This window comes from Bubalus bubalis, chromosome 21 (assembly GCF_019923935.1).
Source record: "Bubalus bubalis isolate 160015118507 breed Murrah chromosome 21, NDDB_SH_1, whole genome shotgun sequence".
Taxonomy (NCBI): Eukaryota; Metazoa; Chordata; class Mammalia; order Artiodactyla; family Bovidae; genus Bubalus; species Bubalus bubalis.
The window spans coordinates 52,277,302-52,296,462 of record NC_059177.1 but is presented as its reverse complement, the minus strand read 5'-3'; the positions used below and the strand labels follow the sequence as shown (position 1 = coordinate 52,296,462).

General features: G+C 41.6%; 1 protein-coding gene and 1 long non-coding RNA gene across 26 annotated transcripts in view; one reads left to right on the top strand and one right to left on the bottom strand.

Moving 5' to 3' along the window:
* Positions 1–18,538, bottom strand: part of SETD2 (SET domain containing 2, histone lysine methyltransferase) — an 83,066-nt gene extending 64,528 nt beyond the window's left edge. For all 10 annotated transcript variants that reach the window (XM_025272219.3, XM_044933889.2, XM_025272223.3 and 7 more), the window contains exon 1: positions 18,315–18,538. In XM_025272219.3, the coding sequence (XP_025128004.2) occupies positions 18,315–18,388 (74 nt within the window). In that variant the 5' untranslated portion in view covers positions 18,389–18,538. The remainder of the gene's footprint in view (positions 1–18,314) is intronic.
* A 348-nt stretch (positions 18,539–18,886) lies between these two features.
* The window catches only part of LOC102392359, a 60,741-nt gene continuing 60,466 nt past the window's right edge, over positions 18,887–19,161 (top strand). For all 16 annotated transcript variants that reach the window (XR_006547438.1, XR_006547446.1, XR_006547444.1 and 13 more), the window contains exon 1: positions 18,887–19,026. This is a non-coding gene — a long non-coding RNA (uncharacterized LOC102392359). The remainder of the gene's footprint in view (positions 19,027–19,161) is intronic.

The window sequence follows — 19,161 nt, the reverse complement described above, 5'->3', positions numbered from 1 at the left end:
TCACAGTATGGCATCTTTTCAAAGCTATCTCTGGTTATATAAATAAATATAGATCAAAACAGTATTTCTCTCTCCCATGTCATATTCATCAATTACTCTTATATCCCCAAATAGTTGAAACTTTATTTTAATGTGGAGTGTCTATATAGATAGTAAAGTTATCTTCTTTAAACAAGAAATCCCTTTGTAAACACAGCTGATCTCCAGTGTATCACTGAAGAGTTTCTAGTCAGTGAGGAAAGCTAAGAATATCATCCCAAATGTTAACAATAGTATGTATACCTGAAATGTTTCTAAATTGGTCTTCCAAATTAGCCTCCAGCAACACTTGCATGAACTGAATTATGTTCTCCAGTTAAAGTAATCTGTTTTCCAAAACCCATAATTGGGCAGTAATTTGAACATTTTAGGGCTTATTATATACAAACGAGTTTCACTACATTTTTCTCTGTTTTGAGTTAAATCTCTTAAATTACCTGTTTTATTTTCCTCATTAATAAATTGTAGGAGAAGGTATAACCATTACCAAATAACCTTCAAAAGACATTATGCATAAATGCTGAAATTCATTTTTAGTACTAGCCAACGAATCACAACAGAAAGAGCTGAAGGCTAAGTTCTTAGTAACCGGACCATGTTATGTATACTACTATCTTACAGCCAATTAGACTGCCAGCACCATTATAAGTAGCTAACAGAATATTTCCCATTTTTCCAGGTATTTCATTAAATGCTTTACATACAACTAGCTCATCTGATCCTCAGATCTAAGAAGAGTATACTACATATTTGTGTTCCCATTTTCACAAATAAAGAAACTTAAGTTATAGCTAGTAACGTGGCAGAGCCAAATATTCAGGCTGTTTGACTGCAGAGCCCTTGCTCTTTAAGTCAAATATTTATTAGCTGGAGGTGATGGAATTCCAGTTGAGCTATTTCAAATCCTGGATGATGCTGTGAAAGTGCTGCACTAAATATGCCAGCAAATTTGGAAAACTCAGCAGTGGCCACAGGACTGGAAAAGGTCAGTTTTCATTCCAATCCCAAAGAAAGGCAATGCCAAAGAGAGCTCAAACTACCGCACAACTGCACTCATCTCACACGCTAGTAAAGTAATGCTCAAAATTCTCCAAGCCAGGCTTCAGCAATACGTGAACCGTGAACTTCCTGATGTTCAAGCTGGTTTTAGAAAAGGCAGAGGAACCAAAGATCACATTGCCAACATCCGCTGGATCATCAAAAAAGCAAGAGAGTTTCAGAAAAACATCTATTTCTGCTTTATTGACTATGCCAAAGCCTTTGACTGTGTGGATCACAATAAACTGTGGAAAATTCTTCAAGGTATGGGAATACCAGACCACCTGATCTGCATCTTGAGAAATCTGTATGCAGGTCAGGAAGCAACAGTTAGAACTGGACATGGAACAACAGACTGGTTCCAAATAGGAAAAGGAGTACGTCAGGGCTGTATATTGTCACCCTGTTTATTTAACTTATATGCAGAGTACATCATGAGAAACACTGGACTGGAAGAAGCACAAGCTGGAATCAAGATTGCCGGGAGAAATATCAATAACCTCAGATATGCAGAAGACACGATCCTTATGGCATAAAGTGAAGAGGAACTCAAAAGTTCCACTTGATGAAAGTGAAAGTGGAGTGTGAAAAAGTTGGCTTAAAGCTCAACATTCAAAAAACGAAGATCATGGCATCCCGTCCCATCACTTCAGGGGAAATTGATGGGGAAACAGTGTCAGACTTTACTTTTTTGGGCTCCAAAATCACTGCAGATGGTGACTGCAGCCATGAAATTAAAAGACGCTTACTCCTTGGAAGGAAAGTTATGACCAACCTAGATGGCATATTCAAAAGCAGAGACATTACTTTGCCAACAAAGTTTCGTCTAGTCAAGGCTATGGTTTTTCCAGTGGTCATGTATGGATGTGAGAGTTGGACTGTGAAGAAGGCTGAGCGCCGAAGAATTGATGCTTTTGAACTGTGGTGTTGGAGAAGACTCTTGAGAGTCCCTTGGACTGCAAGAAGATCCAACCAGTCCATTCTGAAGGAGATCAGCCCTGGGATTTCTTTGGAGGGAATGATGCTGAAGCTGAAACTCCAGTACTTTGGCCCCCTCATGCGAAGAGCTGACTCATTGGAAAAGACTCTGATGCTGGGAGGGATTGGGGGCAGGAGGAGAAGGGGACGACAGAGGATGAGACGGCCGGATGGCATCACTGAGTCGATGGACTTGAGTCTGAGTGAACTCCGGGAGTTTGTGATGGACAGGGAGGCCTGGCGTGCTGTGATTCATGGGGTAGCAAAGTCGGGCACGACTGAACTGAACTGAACTGACACAGACCTGGGAGAAAAAGAATAAAAAGTTTCAGAGAAACATATTTTGATTTAGTGTAATAGTAAATGTATCTGCCTAGCAACAGACGGGGCTGCATCATGAAATAAAGAGTAACAGAAGTGTTCAAACTAGAGTCTTGATCGTGTGTCTGTGTTTCAGGGCAATCAAACAGATGGTGAGTAATAGCTGTTCTTTATAGGAGAATTTTAGCTAATAAATGCAATAATCATCAATGGCAGCAAAACCTAGCAGATGAAAGGTTGATGAGGAACTTTTGTAATGAATGGATCAAGCCAACTACACTAGAATTTGATGATTAATTTTGACGTCACTAAAATTAAACCAACCAGGTACCTGCCCTCCCCTACCTGCGGCCAACATGATACAATATGTAACTGAAAAACTACTAGCAGGAAGGAGGTGGGGTAAATGGCCTGATATAACTACCAGTCTTCAAAAAAATGCAGCAAACGTATAAGGAGACTATCACAGATTGAGATTTGAAATCTAGGAATCATATGATTATTTAGATCCTGATTTTTTTTTAAAAAATGAGCAAGGACAGTATACTAAATAACATTAAATATTTACTGCCAGTTGCACTAGATATGCCTAGAGAAGGACATGGCAACCCACTCCAGGATTCTTGCCTGGAGAATCCCCATGGACAGAGAGGAGCCTGGTGGGCTACAATCCATGGGGTCACAAAGAGTTGGACATGACTGAAGCAACTTAGAATGTATGCACGGGCACTAGATATGACAATGATATTGTGGTTATTTTTAAAGCCTGTCTTATTTCTGTAAGTATGAAATGATAGAATACCTGGGGTGCTTTAAAATATTCCAGTAACAACAGAAGCGGAGAAGGCAATGGCACCCCACTCCAGTACTCTTGCCTGGAAAATCCTATGGATGGAGGAGCATGGTAGGCTGCCGTCTATGGGGTCACTAAGAGTCGGACACGACTGAGCGACTTCACTTTCACTTTTCACTTTCACGCATTGGAGGAGGAAATGGCAACCCAGTCCAGTGTTCTTGCCTGGAGAGTCCCAGGGGCAGGGGAGCCTGGTGGGCTGACGTCTATGGGGTTGCACAGAGTTAGACAGGTCTGAAGCGACTTAGCAGTAGCAACAGCAGCAACAACAGAAGAGTAGGAGACAGATGAAACCAGAATGGCAAAACATTAATAACTGCTGAAGCTTGATGAGTACACTGGGAAGAGCAAAGGGTATTAATTATACCATTCTCTCTTGTACAAACGTTTGAAGTTTTTCATAATAAAAAATGCTTAAGGTGTAACTGCAACACAAAAGAGGATAACCAATCTGCAAACAAGAAACCATGTGTGCACATGTAGCAAGCAAAGTGCTGGCAAAAGATATGTATTCCCATTACCATCCAATCACCCATCTACCCACAATCAGGGCCTATTCACCTGGCTGTGGCTGAGCATTAAACCCTTGACCCAAGCAAAAGTCATCACCAGGATTTACCCATCTGGTTTAGAATTTATTTCCATGGTTGTAAGATTTAACTCCTCAATAATAAACCAAAATAAAATCATAAATATGTAACCATAGCAAACATTATGTTCGATGGAAATATTTTCTATATATTAACTTTTGCCAAATAACATCAATACACAGTTCTACTTGAGTCATTTTATTTTAAAATAGTTAAGGTGAGAAACTTTAAAAAAAAAAAAGAAAAGACCAGCAACAGTGAATATAAAGCAATTTTGTGTTTGGGAAGGAGAATACTAATATTCTGAATATTTGAACCTATTTTCCACCCATTTGCCAATCTCTTTGGATAAGGCACCACGGTGCTAAATTTTCACTTCCTGTGAAAATTATCTTTTGAGTTCTCAAAGTAAATCTATTAATAAAAACAGTATTCTGTATGTCATTTTGCAAACGAGAAATCTGAGTACAATTTCCACTACCAGATATCAAATTCCAGATACATACTATAATAACGCATAATAACTTCTATACCATGTGTTTCTAGTTTTAATTTATATCTCAAAAGTCAAGTTACACTAAATTACAATTTTGAAAATGTAGTTGGTCCACAGCCCTAGTCAAGTCCCAAAATATTCTAGTCATCACAGAGGGTCGGGGAGTGCCGTCAACAGCTTACTGTACGAGGTCAAAACTTATGCTCTATAACAAAGAAATACTTCAAACTGACAAGGGAGATGCCCACCTTACAGAGAAACAACAAAGAGTAAAATAAAAGGATAGAAGGACAATGACTTGGAATTAACAACAGTAACTAATACCATATCCAGAAGTGCGACTAGGCAATTGGGTTTTCATGTCTGCCATCAACACCTATGAAACACTGAAAAATCAAGGCTGACACTGTGTAAACACTGTAACTAGTACAGTGTAATGAAAAAAGTACTATATGACTCAGCCAAAGTTTTCTTTTCTAGGGCCTTTTGTTCAGAAGGCATGCTGTAATCCCTCTTCTCCCCCTTTATGTGTTTCCAAAACACCTGATGGAGAGGCATAACAGAGTCATCAGTTCAGTTGCTCAGTCGTGTCCACTCTTTGCACCCCATGGACTGCAGCACGCCACGCTTCCCTGTCCATCACCAACTCCCGGAACTTAAACTCATGTCCATTGAGTCGGTGATGCCATCCAACCATCTCATCCTCTGTCATCCCCTTCTCCCGCCTTCAATCTCTCCCAGCATCAGGGTCTTTTCAAATGATCAGTTCTTCGCATCAGGTGGCCAAAGTACTGGAGTTTCAGCTTCAGCATCAGTCCTTCCAATGAATATTCAGGACTAATATCCTTTAGGATTGACTGGTTTGATATTCTTGCAGTCCAAGGGACTCTCAAAAGTCAGTTAAGTCAGTTAAAAGTCAGAAAAGTCAGTTAAACTGGATTTGAAAACCAACTACAATACTAAGAACTGAAAGAGTAATACTGTAATTACTTCAAAGACAATGAAAGGAGAACATCTATTTACCATAAAACTCTTCACACAGAAAATATTTGCAAACAATGAAACTGACAAGGAGCTAATACTCAGAACATACAAACAACTCGATTAAAAAAAGAGCCAATCAAAATATGGGCAGAAGATCTTAATACAGACATTTTCCCCAAAAGACACGTTGATGCCTGACAGGTACACAAGAAGATGCTCAACATGGCTAATTACTAGAGAAAAGCAAATCAAAACTACAATTACTACCTCACATTGGTCAGAATGGCCATCATTAAGAAGTCTACCCACAACAAATGCTGGAGAGGGTGTGGAGAAAAGGGAGCCCTCCTACACTGTTGGTGGGAATGGAAACTGGTGCCACCACCATGGCAAACAATATGGAGGTTCCTCAAAAAGCTAAAAATAGAGTTGTCATATGATCCAAAAATCCCACTCCTGGGCATATATCCAGACAAAACTGCAATTCAAAAGGATACAGGCACGCCTATATTCATAGAAACACTATTCACAGTAGCCAAGACATAGAAATAATTTGAATGTTCATCGAAAGAGGAATGGTTAAAGAGGCTGTAGTGTGTGTGTGTGTGTGTTTATACACGCTATATATATATATATATATATATATATATATATATATATATAAAATGAACTACTACTCAGCCATAAAAGAAGAAATAATGCCATTTTTAACAAAATGGATGGACCTAAAGTTACCATACTAAATGAAGTAAGTTCTAACACAAAGCACAATACACTGTCCTACCTAAGGCAGCAGTCATAATCTCTCTCAGACCACCATCACCAGATCTCTGGGTTTCATTAGTTTGTCTTCACCAAGATCAACAGAAAAAGCCTAAAAAGTGTCTTGAGCACCAACCACTTTCATAAGCTCAACACATACAACTCAATTCCCTGACTCCCCTCTCCTAATCTAATAGTTATTTAAGACAGTCTTACCATCAATGTTAGTATGATTATAATTTTCCTCATTCACTCTATGAGGAAAACAGGATAAACAGAGTTATGACCAATCAGATCAACTCAAACATTAACTAAGCACATATGACTATGTTCCCGGACGCTACTTACTGGGATTCCTCCATTTAAAAGAGTAAGTCTCTAAAACATACTTATCATGGTCCTTGGATTTTCTAGAACTAGGACTACAAAAGGCTTCCCTGGTGGCTCAGACATTAATGAATCCACCTGCAGTGCGGCAGACCTGGGTTCAATCCCTCAGTTGGGAAGATCCCCTGGAGGAGGGCATGGCAACCAACTCCAGTATTCTTGCCTGGAGAATCCCCATGGACAGAGAAGCCTGGCGGGCTACAGTCCATAGGGCTGCAAAGAGTCGGACATGACTAAGCACAGGACTACAAAATCCCTTAGGTCCTAACAACAGAACCAACATGTCTAAATCATGCAACAGAAGAGATAAATGCTAAGATAGGCTCCAATGAAATGTCAGCCTTTCTCTGATGGTCTGTATGAGGAACTACCCAAAGTATCTTAAAGTTAGAGAATTATAAAAAATACACATGCATACAAATATATCTTTTAAAATATTCGTATGAAAAATTAGTAATAAAAATACTTAATAGGGACTGGAAGAAACACAAGCTGGAATCAAGATTGCCGGGAGAAATATCAATAACCTCAGATATGCAGATGACATCACCCTTATGGCAGAAAGTGAAGAGGAACTAAAAAGCCTCCTGATGAAAGTGAAAGTGGAGAGTGAAAAAGTTGGCTTAAAGCTCAACATTCAGAAAATGAAGATCATGGCATCTGGTCCCATCACTTCAGGGGAAATAGATGGGGAAACAGTGTCAGACTTTATTTTTTTGGGCTCCAAAATCACTGCAGATGGTGACTGCAGCCATGAAATTAAAAGACGCTTACTCCTTGGAAGGAAAGTTATGACCAACCTAGATAGCATATTCAAAAGCAGAGACATTACTTTGCCAACTAAGGTCCGTCTAGTCAAGGCTATGGTTTTTCCTGTGGTCATGTATGGATGTGAGAGTTGGACTGTGAAGAAGGCTGAATGCCGAAGAATTGGTGCTTTTGAACTGTGGTGTTGGAGAAGACTGTTGAGAGTCCCTTGGACTGCAAGGAGATCCAACCAGTCCATTCTGAAGGAGATCAGCCCTGGGATTTCTTTGGAAGGAATGATGTTAAAGCTGAAACTCCAGTACTTTGGCCACCTCATGCGAAGAGTTAACTCATTGGAAAAGACTCTGATGCTGGGAGGGATTGGGGGCAGGAGGAGAAGGGGACGACAGAGGATGAGATGGCTGGATGGCATCACTGAGTCGATGGACGTGAGTCTGGGTGAACTCCGGGAGTTTATGATGGACAGGGAGGCCTGGCGTGCTGCGATTCATGGGGTCGCAAAGAGTCGGACACGACTGAGCGACTGAACTGAACTGAATAGGTACATGTCACAAAAGTACACGACTAACAAATTGAACAGCTAGTATGTGCATATATGAAAAAAATTTCCTATCAGAGATTCCAACTTCTGCTCCAATTTCATAACCTGTGACACTATCATTATCCTCTCCAATAATCAAGAAAAGTAGCCAAAGAAAGATGAGCCCCAAATATTTTTTGGTAGACTCACTGTCTCTCTATAATACACAAGAGTATTCTATAATTGGGGAAATACTGGTTTTATATTTAACTATCACTGTTTCAATTTACTATTTAGTTATTAACCTTAATTCTTTATACAAACTGCCGTTAATCTGCCAAGAAGACTACATACTGTAGTTTTCATAATTTAGACAACTGGTTTCCTAAATAATTATACTTTCGTACTTCTTTTTTAATGGATATGATAAACTTGAGCAAAAATAAGATACCTATTACGGTGACCCTGAGGAAAACCTCAGGAGTCCATTTTAACCTATTTCTAACAAAGTGTTTTATTGTACCTCAAAATTCATCTGCTTTCTACAGATAATCTTTAAAATTTTTAGCACAGAAGCAGTACCACAAAAAGTGTAGCTTATGTTTTAGAATTGATATAGATATGAGAATTGAGGAATTAATTGAAGAAATATACATTTAACCAGGCAATTTTAGAAAGTCTGTGTGTTCAGCATCAGAAAAATGGACTTCTCAAGAAAGGGTTTTTGCAGTCATCTATATAACTTATGAAAAACATTAGCCCTACTTTACAGTCATACAAAAATTCATAAAAATTTTAAACATGACATCTTCTGCTTACTAAAGTAGAGCATATGTAATTAACAATTAATCAACAAGAAGCGAAATATCACGCAAAAGACTCAAAACACAAGTTAGTCCACGAGTCTCCAAAGAGGTAATTATGAAGCAAATAGTGGTGATTACTGTATAGCCCTCCCCAAAGAGTCTAACTGCATTTGGCAGGAAGTGGGCAGCCGGAAGAGCTACAATCAGAAACTACCACTTGCTCCAGGTTCTTATACACCCACAGCAGTGCTCCCAGTAAGCAGACCTGGTAGAAGCCTGCCAGCAGGATCAAATCCCTATCACTACCCACACCATCCTAAGGATATTTTCACTAGTGAGATGTTAAAATGGGACAGAAAAGGCATTCTAAAATAAAAACACCTAAGAACCTCAGACGAACTCTAAACCTCCATCTAAATGACCAAAATATTTGTTCAGTTGGAAAAGACGCTGAAATAATCATTAAGCTTAATTAAAAAAAACAACCTACCAATGTTATACATGAATTCCAAAGCTGAGGGACTCAAACACAACACCCAATTAGCGTACAATAACCAACAATTATACAAAATAATTGCCTCTCATTTGAATTCATGAAAGTACACTTACAAATATAAATCCCATTATAAAAAAAAAAAAAAAAAACTTATTGAATCTTCAGTTGACTAGGTTGTTGGCTAGCTTCAAATTAACCATTTTCAAGAGACTGCTTAAATACCTTGAGTTGCAAAAACCAACTAATCAAAGTAGGGCAGGAATAAAAGCTATTTTAATCCATCAACACCAGACAAGACAAACAGAAGTAAATATGGACATTAAAATAGATTTTTAAAAAAGAAAAGGAAAGAGAGAAGTGTAGGAATCAAACTCTAAACAGAATCACGAAAACGCCATTGTAAATTACCAGATAAACTCACCCTGTGGGAAAACATTTGGAAGGAGATACTTTCCATGCAGCTCATGTCCTAAGGCTTTTAAACTACTTAACATGATATAAAATAAAGCAACTTAACATGGCACATTCACAATATAGAGCATTCCCTATTAAAAAAGATAAGCACATCTTACACACAAATGCAAGCAGGCAGATGATGCAGTATATGTAGTAGACAAAAAGATCTGGAAATGTATACACTGAACTGTGAGTAGTGGTTACCTCTAGGATGAGCTGGATTTGAAGAGATGGAGCCAAGAAGAGATGCTAAAGGTAGATTTTTACTTTTTCCTCTGTTAAGTATATTATCTTGCCTTTTGCAATAAGCATTTATTGTTCTAGTAATTAAGAAAGAAACCATTTCTGGACTTTCCCGGTGGTCCAGTGGTTAAGACCCTGAACTTTCTGTGCTAGGGGAACCAAGATCCTGCCCGCATGCCTCCGGGTGCAGCCTAAATAAATAAATAAAAAGAAAAAATGAAAACAGTTCAAACCAATACCAGACATTGTTATTGTTTTCAAAATATTTATGTTTAGTACAAAGAGTTAATAGTAGTAAAGTACCTTGAATTTAAAGCCCTATCTTCAGAGATTAAAAAAACATGGCAATTAAATGCAGTATATAACCCCAGGCCAAAAAAAGAGGACACTGTTGAAGTAACTGGCACACTTTAATTATGAACTATATATCAAGTGTAGTATTATAAATGTTAAACTGCCTGAATTTGATCACTGCAAGTTGGTTATACCTAAGAGCATTCTTGTTCTCAGGTTATACTATGAACTATTTAGGTAGGGGTAAAGGGTCATGGTGCCTGCACCTTACACTCAAATGAATGAGTGAGTGAGTGAGTGAAGTCACTCAGTTGTGTCCGACTCTTTGTGACCCCGTGGACTGTAGCCCCCCAGGCTCCTCCGTCCATGGGATTCTCCAGGCAAGAATATGGCTTAGCCCAAAATAAACAAACACAGAGTTTGACAGAAAACAACAAAATTCTGTAAAGCAACTATCCTTCAGTTAAAAATAGATTAAAGACAAACAAACAAACACAGGTATATATATTTTTATAAAGAAAGATGAAGCAAATGTGGCAAAATTTCAACAACCAGTCAATCCAGATGAAAATACGGGAGTTTACTATGCTATTCTTAGAACTTCCCTGAAAGTTTGAATTTTTTTTCCCCCAAATAAAAGATTCTTTCCCCCTAGAGAGCGATCTCTCTCAGAAAGGAAAAGAAAGAATTCTAAGCCTGAATTTCAGTGACTATAGGTGTAAATGTTTCAGTTTCTAATATGAATCGTCTTTCAGGGTCTTACAAAAGCCCTCAATACATACATTACAAAATAAGATACTCTACAGTATCTCACAAGAATTAACAGAAATTACGAAGCTGGTCAACTTTTTATTCTAGCATATGACTATTCTTGCTTCTCTGCAAAAACTGACAATGCTCACAGAACAACACTAAACATCAGGGTTAAGAAAGATTATCATCAATATCTGTTAAACAGTAAATCACAATGCATTACGATTTAAAGGGGAAGTTGTTCTTCAGTTGCTAAGTCACGCCCAACTCTTTCTGACTGACTCCAGCACACCAGGCTTCCCTGTCCTTCACCATCTCCCAGAGTTTGCTCAAATTCATGTCCATTGTATCAGTGATGCTATCTAACTATCTCATCCTCTGCCGCCCTCTTATCCTTTTGCCTGCAATCTTTCCCAGCATCAGGGTCTTTTCCAATGAATCAGCTTTTATAGATTAAATCAATTAGTCACTACAGTGAAAAGTGGCAGAAAAGATTTGAAACACCAAAGTTCCACTAAAACTAGAAAGGGACAACTGATAGGTATGTCTTGGCAGTTTGAACATTTCTTAGGGAAACACAGCAACTGCTCATCAACAGTTACTCGATACCCTTTTAGAGATATAATCTGTCAGTAGGAAGACTCGTTGGCCGGAAATCTAGATGAAGCAAGAGCAAAAAGAGGGACATGAAATCTGGAGAAATATACTCTATCCTGAGCTTCCCAGGTGGCTCAGTGGTAAAGAATCTGTATGCCAATGCAGGAACCGTGGGTTTGATCCCTCAGTTGGGAAGATCCCCTGTAGTAGGAAATGGCAACCCACTCCAGTATTCTTGCCTGAATAATTCCATGGACAGTCCACAAGGTCGCAGAGAGTCAGACACGACTGAGCACACACACACACACTCTCTCTATCCTAAGCAAGAGAGTAGCTCCATCAGGCTTACTGTGAAGTGAAGTGAAGTTGCTCAGTCGTGTCCGACTCTTTGCGACCCCGTGGACTGTAGCCTACCAGGCTCCTCCGTCCATGGGATTCTCCAGGCAAGAGTACTGGAGTGGGTTGCCATTTCCTTCTCCAGGGGACCTTCCCGACCCAGGGATTGAACCCGGGTCTCCCGCATTGGAGGCAGATGCTTTAACCTCTGAGCCAAAGTCATTGTCAGGCTTACTGTGATCACCAGGAAACCCTCCAAGCAGTAGTTTGGCCTCCCATATACCTCAGTAGCCCAAAAACTATACCTTGGCCTGAAGAACATACCTCAATCACTATAAAGCTATTTTTCTCTTATAAAATAACAAAAACTGAATTATGGACTGGCTGCAAAGCTCCTAAAGGTCCAGACTCTATGTGGAATCTTTCAGTTGGCTTCCTATGGCATCTCTAACCCCACCATAACTTAGGTGAATTATGAGAATGTTATAAGAACATGACTATCGCCACTGCTTTATATTTAATTTGAACATGCTCAAGTATTTTTGCCAGCTAATAAACTTTATTTTTGCCAAATTCACCATGCTTTTCATATCACAGTGCCTTATAAAGTACTGTTCTTTCTAGCTGCATCTTTTTAGCCAATACTAATAAAAGTTTAAAGCAATCATCCTCCAATTAAAAATAAGCAGATTTTTCAAAAAAAAATAACACTGTTCTATTTCTTAAATCCTAATAAAACCCTCTGCAGAAAATACTGTTATGATTCTTACTTTACCTACAAGGACACCAAGGCATTACAAAATTTGCCCAGGTTCATACAGCTATTAAGTAAAAGAGGTGAGATTCTAAACCAAGAGTTAGGATACAGAGTCCAATGGTTTAACATGTTTTGTGCCTTGGACGATTCTGGGATCAGGTGAAGCCTGCAAATTCCTTTTCAGCTTAATATTTTTAAATATGTGAAATAAACAAAGGAGACCAATTACCTTTGGGACAAAAATCCCAAATGTATGATACAGTACTGTATATGCTTCTCAACAATCTAGTGGTGGATCTCCAATCTACTGAAATTTCTATGTAATGATGAACGTAGATAATGAAGTATTTACAATAATCAAAACATATAAAAAATCTGTGATTTGTACTAGTAGTAAAATCACAGGTACTATATTACAAGCTAATAAAATCACGGGTTAATAATACTATAGTTTTCTGTTTACATTAGTAATTAAAAGAAATGCTAACTTCTAGTTAGAGGTTAGTGAGGACATAATTTTCCCCCTAAGTTTATGGATGGTATCCATGTTAACACTGCCCTCTATATCAATCCTCTTAGCATTGCAGTTAAGAAAAAGAAATTTAAGAACGCAAAGTAGTTGTCTGAGGAAGTTTTACAAATAGCTGAGGAAAGGAGAGAAGCAAAAAGCAAAGGAAAGGGAAAGATATACCCAACTGAATGCAGAGTTGCAGAGAATAGCAAGAAAAGAAGACCTTCAATGAACAACGCAAAGACATAAAGGAAAACAACAGAATAGGAAAGACTAGAGATCAAGAAAATTTGGAAATATCAAGTGAACATTTCATGCAAGAATGGGCATGATAAAGGACATAAATGGTAAGGACCTAACAAAGGCAGAAGAGAGTAAGAAGAGGTGGCAAGAATACACAGAAGAACTATACAAAAAAGGTCTTAATGACTAGGATAACCATGGTGGTGTGGTCACTCACCTAGGGCCAGACATTCTCGAGTGTGAAGTCAAGTGGGCCTTAGGAAGTATTTCTACAAAGACAGTAGAGGCAATGTAATTCCAGCTGAGCTACTTAAAAATCCTAAAAGATGATGCAGTTGAAGTGCTGCACTCAACATGTCAGCAAATTCAGAAAACTCAGCAGTGGCCACAGAATTGGAAGAGGTCAGTTTTTATTCCAATCCCAAAGAAGGGCGGTGCCAAAAAATGTTAAACTACCAGACAATTGTGCTCATTTCACACGCTAGTAAGGCTAAGCTACAACAATACGTAAACCAAGAACTCCCAGATGTACAACCTGGGTTCAGAAAAGAAAAAGGAACCAGAGACCAAACTGCCAACATTTGCTGATCACAGAGAAAGCAAGGGAATTATAGAAAAACATATGCTTCATTGACTACACTAAAGCTTTTGACTGTGTTGATCACAACAAACTGGAAAATTCTTAAAGAGATAGGAATACGAGACCATCTTACCTGTGTCTTGAGAAACCTGTATGCAGGTCAAGAAGCAACAATTAGAACCAGACATTGAACAGCAGACTGATTCAAAATTAGGAAAGGAGTACGTCAAGACTGTACATTGTCACCCTGCTTGTTTAACTTATATGCAGAGTACATCATGCAAAATGCCAGGGTGGATGAATCATAAACTGGAATCAAGATTGCAGTCTGGGAGAAATATTAACAATCTCATTTATGCAGATGATACCACTTTAATTGCAAAAAGTGAAGAGGAACTAAAAAGCCTCTTGTTGAGGGTGAAAGAGGAGATTGAAAAAGCTGGCCTGAAACTCAGCAATCAAAAAACTAAGATCGTGGCATCCAGTCCTATCACTTCATGGCAAATAGAAGGGGAAAAAGTAGAAGCAGTGACAGATTTTCTTGGGCTCCAAAACATGTAGTTAAAGCTATGGTTTTCCCAGTATTCATGTACAGATGTGAGAGTTGGACCATAAAAAAGGCTGAGCGCTGAAGAATTGATGCTTTAGAATTGTGGCTCTAGAGAAGACTCTTTGGAGTCCCTAGGACTGCAAGGAGATCAAACCAGTCAATGTGAAATAAAATCAACCCTGAATATTCACCGGAAAGACTGATGCTGAAGCTCCAATACTATGGCCACCTGATGCGAACAGCCAACTCACTGGAATAAACCCTGATACTGGGGAAACTGAAGGCAAAAGGAGAAGAGTACAGCAGAGGATGATGGTTCGATCATCACAGACTCAACGGACATGAAATGGAGCAAATTCCAGGAGACTGTTACAGGATAGGGAAGGCTTGTGTGCTGCAGTCCATGGTGTTGCAAAGAATCAGACACAATTTAGCAACTGAACAACAACAGTAATCTTGCGTCCTTTTCTCTCTCCACACTGGATCCCTTGGTGCTCTCATCCAGTCTTGTGGCTTTGAATACTACCTAAGTGGCCGACTACAAAGTTTATCTCTAGTCCAGACCTTTCTCCTAAAGTCCACACCTGAATGTCAATTCAACCAGAATATCTAAAAGGCATCTCAAACTTACCACTTCTAAAACTGAACTCATCTATTCTCCAAACGTGCTCTTCTCACAGTCACCCCTATTCTAGTTGATGGCAACCCCAACTTTCTCACTGCTCAGACCCAAATTCTTGGAATCATCCTTGACTCCTCTCTCACATGCTACATCTGATCTATCAACAATCACATTGGTATGATCTTCAAAATATATCCAGAATTCAACCATTTTTCACTATCTCCTGTTAGCACCTTGATAGAAGTCATGAGCATCTCTCTCCTCAATTTCCAGCTTCCTTATAATTATATGTATCTCCCTGCTTCTACTGTTTGTTCCTCTCTGCAAACTTCAGTGATCATTTGGAAGCTGAAAGCAGACCGTGTCACTCCTTGGTTGAAAACTCCAGGCAAAGAACTTATAAACACTCTACAAAGCCCTGTGAAATCTGTACCCCATCCTAACATAATGTATTAATACTCTTACTTTTTTGTTCATTCCATTCTAGCCATACTGAGCAGAACTCTCTAGGTCTGCCTCAGTGCCTTGGAACAAACTATTCCCTCTAACGTCCTCTCTTTTAAGTCTGCCTAAACATTACTCTCAAGAAGGCTCACCCAATGCACCTCATTTTACATTTCAACATCTACCCCAGAAATTCGGGATCCCCCTTATTGTGCTCCACTTTCCAAAGTAATAACCTTTGAACATTCTATATTATCACCCCTCACTAGGAAGGGTGCAAACACAAGCAAAATTGTTTTGTACATTGCTCACCCCAGCATGCCTATGTTTGGCACAAAGTAAATATGCATACAATCAAAGGACAGCAATCTCTGTTAAGGATTTGCCTGTGTCTCATTAGAAGAACTCCTTGACGTCTCCAACTGGATTTTTAATTTGCAGTGTCAACACCTGGCCCTGGGTCTGCTCAACAGCAGACACCTAATGCACAGATACTCAGGTGATTAGTCACTTTCACCTGAAACATAATCCTAGATGCCTGAGGAAAAGCTAGGTCTTACAGCTGTGTCTCATTAAATAGTTGGTAGGAGACAAACAGAACATCAAGTTCCAACTGTTACTTCAATCAAACTGAATTTAAGTTTCATGATTCATTTCTTCATGTGTCTAGGAAATATTTCAAACCAGCTACAGTCTGAAAAGGGCACTTGGTCATTCCTCCCCCCCAGCCACTGGCACCACCTCTCTAGCCCACCTAATCGTTTCATGCTTAACATCCTACCTCTTAAGCGTTCCTTGATGACCCCAGCTAGAAGCACTTACATGTGTCACACTCTGTGTCAAGTGCTTTTCATATATTATTCTCATTTGATTCTCCCAAAAGTCCTATGAGGTTGCTTCCATTACAACACCTATTTCAAAGATAAGAAAAACTCAAACTTAGAGAGATGAAGTCACTTGTTCAAGGTTCAACGAATGTTCAAACCCAGGTATGCCTGGCTCTGAAATCCAAGTTCTTTAACCACTATACCACTTTTCTCTCTCCAGGGTTATACACCCTAACTAGCTTATACAAACTACTTCATGGGATTTGTTGTCACTTGTTGTTGTTCAGTTGTTTTTGCATCTGTTAAAGCAGGTGATATCATTCAGGATGCTTCCTACCAAGACCCCTCCCAGTTCTTACAGTATTACAAAATAAAACGTTTTATAATTCTCTACACACTCCTTGTCGATTAATACACACACACACACACCCCACACATATTTTAGCACTTAGTCACTACAGAAATTAGAAATCTCCACTGTTAGGAAGCAGGACAGATAGAAAAGCGATAAAAATAAAAAAACTCCAAGACCTTAAATAAAAAAAATAACATTTCTGATTCCTCCCCACATTCATGTCCATCAAAGATGCACTTGAGTCCATTATTCCATATAATATGAAAAACTGTATTTTCTTTCAAGAAGTTTAAGAATGTGATCCTTAAGGCTTCTGTACCTCACCAAACAACTTGGTAAAAAAACTGAAAAGCAAGCACTTAAGACCACTCAGGAACTAGCATGTTATTTTGGACAGGACAAGTGCTCAATGAGCAGTTATTGGATCATGATACAGAATTTTCCTTTTTGTGAGGTTTTCCAAGTCTCAAACCAAGAGCCCGTAAAGAGTCATAGCAGAACTAAGCTGAAATGTGTCAAAAGAGCAAATATCTTGGAAGCATTCCGGTCATAAAAGTGAATTTCATTTGATATCTCTATCAACTGTTTAGGTTTGAAATATGCCATACATTTGTAGGTCCAGACTTGAGCCAACACCAGCAAATGCAGTTTAAGTTTCAAAACAATAGTCTTGGGAGGACGTAGGGAAAGAAGTGAATCCAAGCTCTGGAGTGGAAGCTGTCTCAAGATACAGTAGTTGATACGGCCCTCAAGAGCAATGTAAAAATGTCCCAGGCTTAAAATATACTATTGGTTTCTAGATATTTCGGTTTTCAAGACCACTGTCTTCTTTAGAGACTCCTCAAGCGATTCCTGCTTCTTAACAAAGTCTTCACAAGGAGTAGAAAGTCATCTATTCACGGCAAGAGGTTGCTGTTACCGAGGAAGTTGAGTGTCCGAAAGTGTGCAAATCTCATAATCTGGTAGAGAATGTATACCCCTCCGGAGGCTTTCATTTTCGGGCGGAAAAACAAACCCGGTGTCACCTCCACATTGGAGCCACTCAAACCTCGCCACCATTACAAAACCGAAGTGCCAAAGGTGCAGAATGTGAAGCCGGAAGCACTACCAGGCCAGGATCAAGTTCCAGGAGAAGAGGGGAAAGAAAAAAAAAAATCAAAACCGAGAGTGCAGCGCGGGCCCCTCGGCCGCCCTGGGCCGAACGACGCACGTAGGCCCTTCCGGTCAGAGCCGCCGTCGCCGGGAGGCCGGGCGACGGGCCGGGCTTCCACCTGAGCCCGAGGATTCGCGGCCTACTCTTGCCGGTGCCCCCTCGCCGAGTCTGGCACCGGCTGCTTCTCCGACTCGGTCCCTTTCGTAGGTAGCGCAGCCCAAATGGGCCACGAGGATCCGGGGAAGACCGCCGATCCTCGGGCGGGCCGGATCGGTACAGACGCGGCGGCGGCGGTCGCGGCCGCGCCGCCCCTCCCCCACCGGCCCGGCCCAACCGCCGCGGCGACGCGAGCAGCGGCGCCAACGCCGGGCCCAACCACCGGCCCGCGGCGGCCCGGACAAGGGGCCCGTGGCGGCGGCGCGGGCCCGCTCTGCACGCCGCCCGCGCGAGTTCACCGCGGGCCCGTTACTCCCCGCGCCATCCGCCAGGACGCGCCGCCCTCGGCTCGGGCTGAGACGGCCGAGGGCAGCGGGAGGCCGCGGAGCTGATACTTACTCAGGGGTCGGGTGCTCGGGGTCGTAGAAATCCCCCATCTTTGGAGGCGGCTGCGGCGGCAGCTGCTGCTTCATCGGGAGCCGCTGGAGACCGCGACTCGAGCCCCCTCCCCGCGGCAGGGCGACGCGAGGGAGGGGAGGGGAGGAGGCCGCTGGTCCGACCGCGGCGGCGGCGGCGGCAGGGGCGGCCCGCGTCGCTGGCCCGCTCGCTCCCTCCCTCCGGCGCCCGCCCGCCGCTCTCTCCCCCACACACTCACACGGGGAGCGACGCTTACCCCGCCCGCCCCTTAGCCGCACAGGCCCGGCCCCTTAAAGAGACACGCACCCGCCGCGCCTCCGCCGCCAGTCGGCGCGCCGGCAGCTGCCGGTAGTCCTCTGAGAGGAGCGGCGGGGGGAGCAGCTGTGCGAAGCCCGCCGACCCGGCCCGACTTCGCCTGCGACTTCCCGGAACAATAAGCCCCGGGCCCTAGCTCTGTCGGCCCAGCTCGGGGCCGAAAGCTGCTGCGCCGCAACCCCTCCCTCGGGCTCGCTGTGGCGGCTGGGGCGCTGAGGTGTGACACGGCGCGCCTCAGGGTTTTTTGCGGGCGAACAGCCCGAGCCCGCCCAGACACTACGAGCCTTCCTGCCCCGCCGCCCTCGAAGACCTGCCCTCCCGGAGCGCCGGAGTCCTCAGCGGCGCCGAGGGCCCCTCCCCTGGGCTTGCGGGCTCTGAGGTAAGGCGGGCGCCTCTTCTCCCTAGTCTCTCGCCCCTCTCTCCTTTATTCCTCTTCGCCTTCTCTTCCTCTCGCCTCTTCATCTCGTCCCGTCGACAAGCACGGAAGTAGAGCTAGGCCGGGGATTCGCGCTGA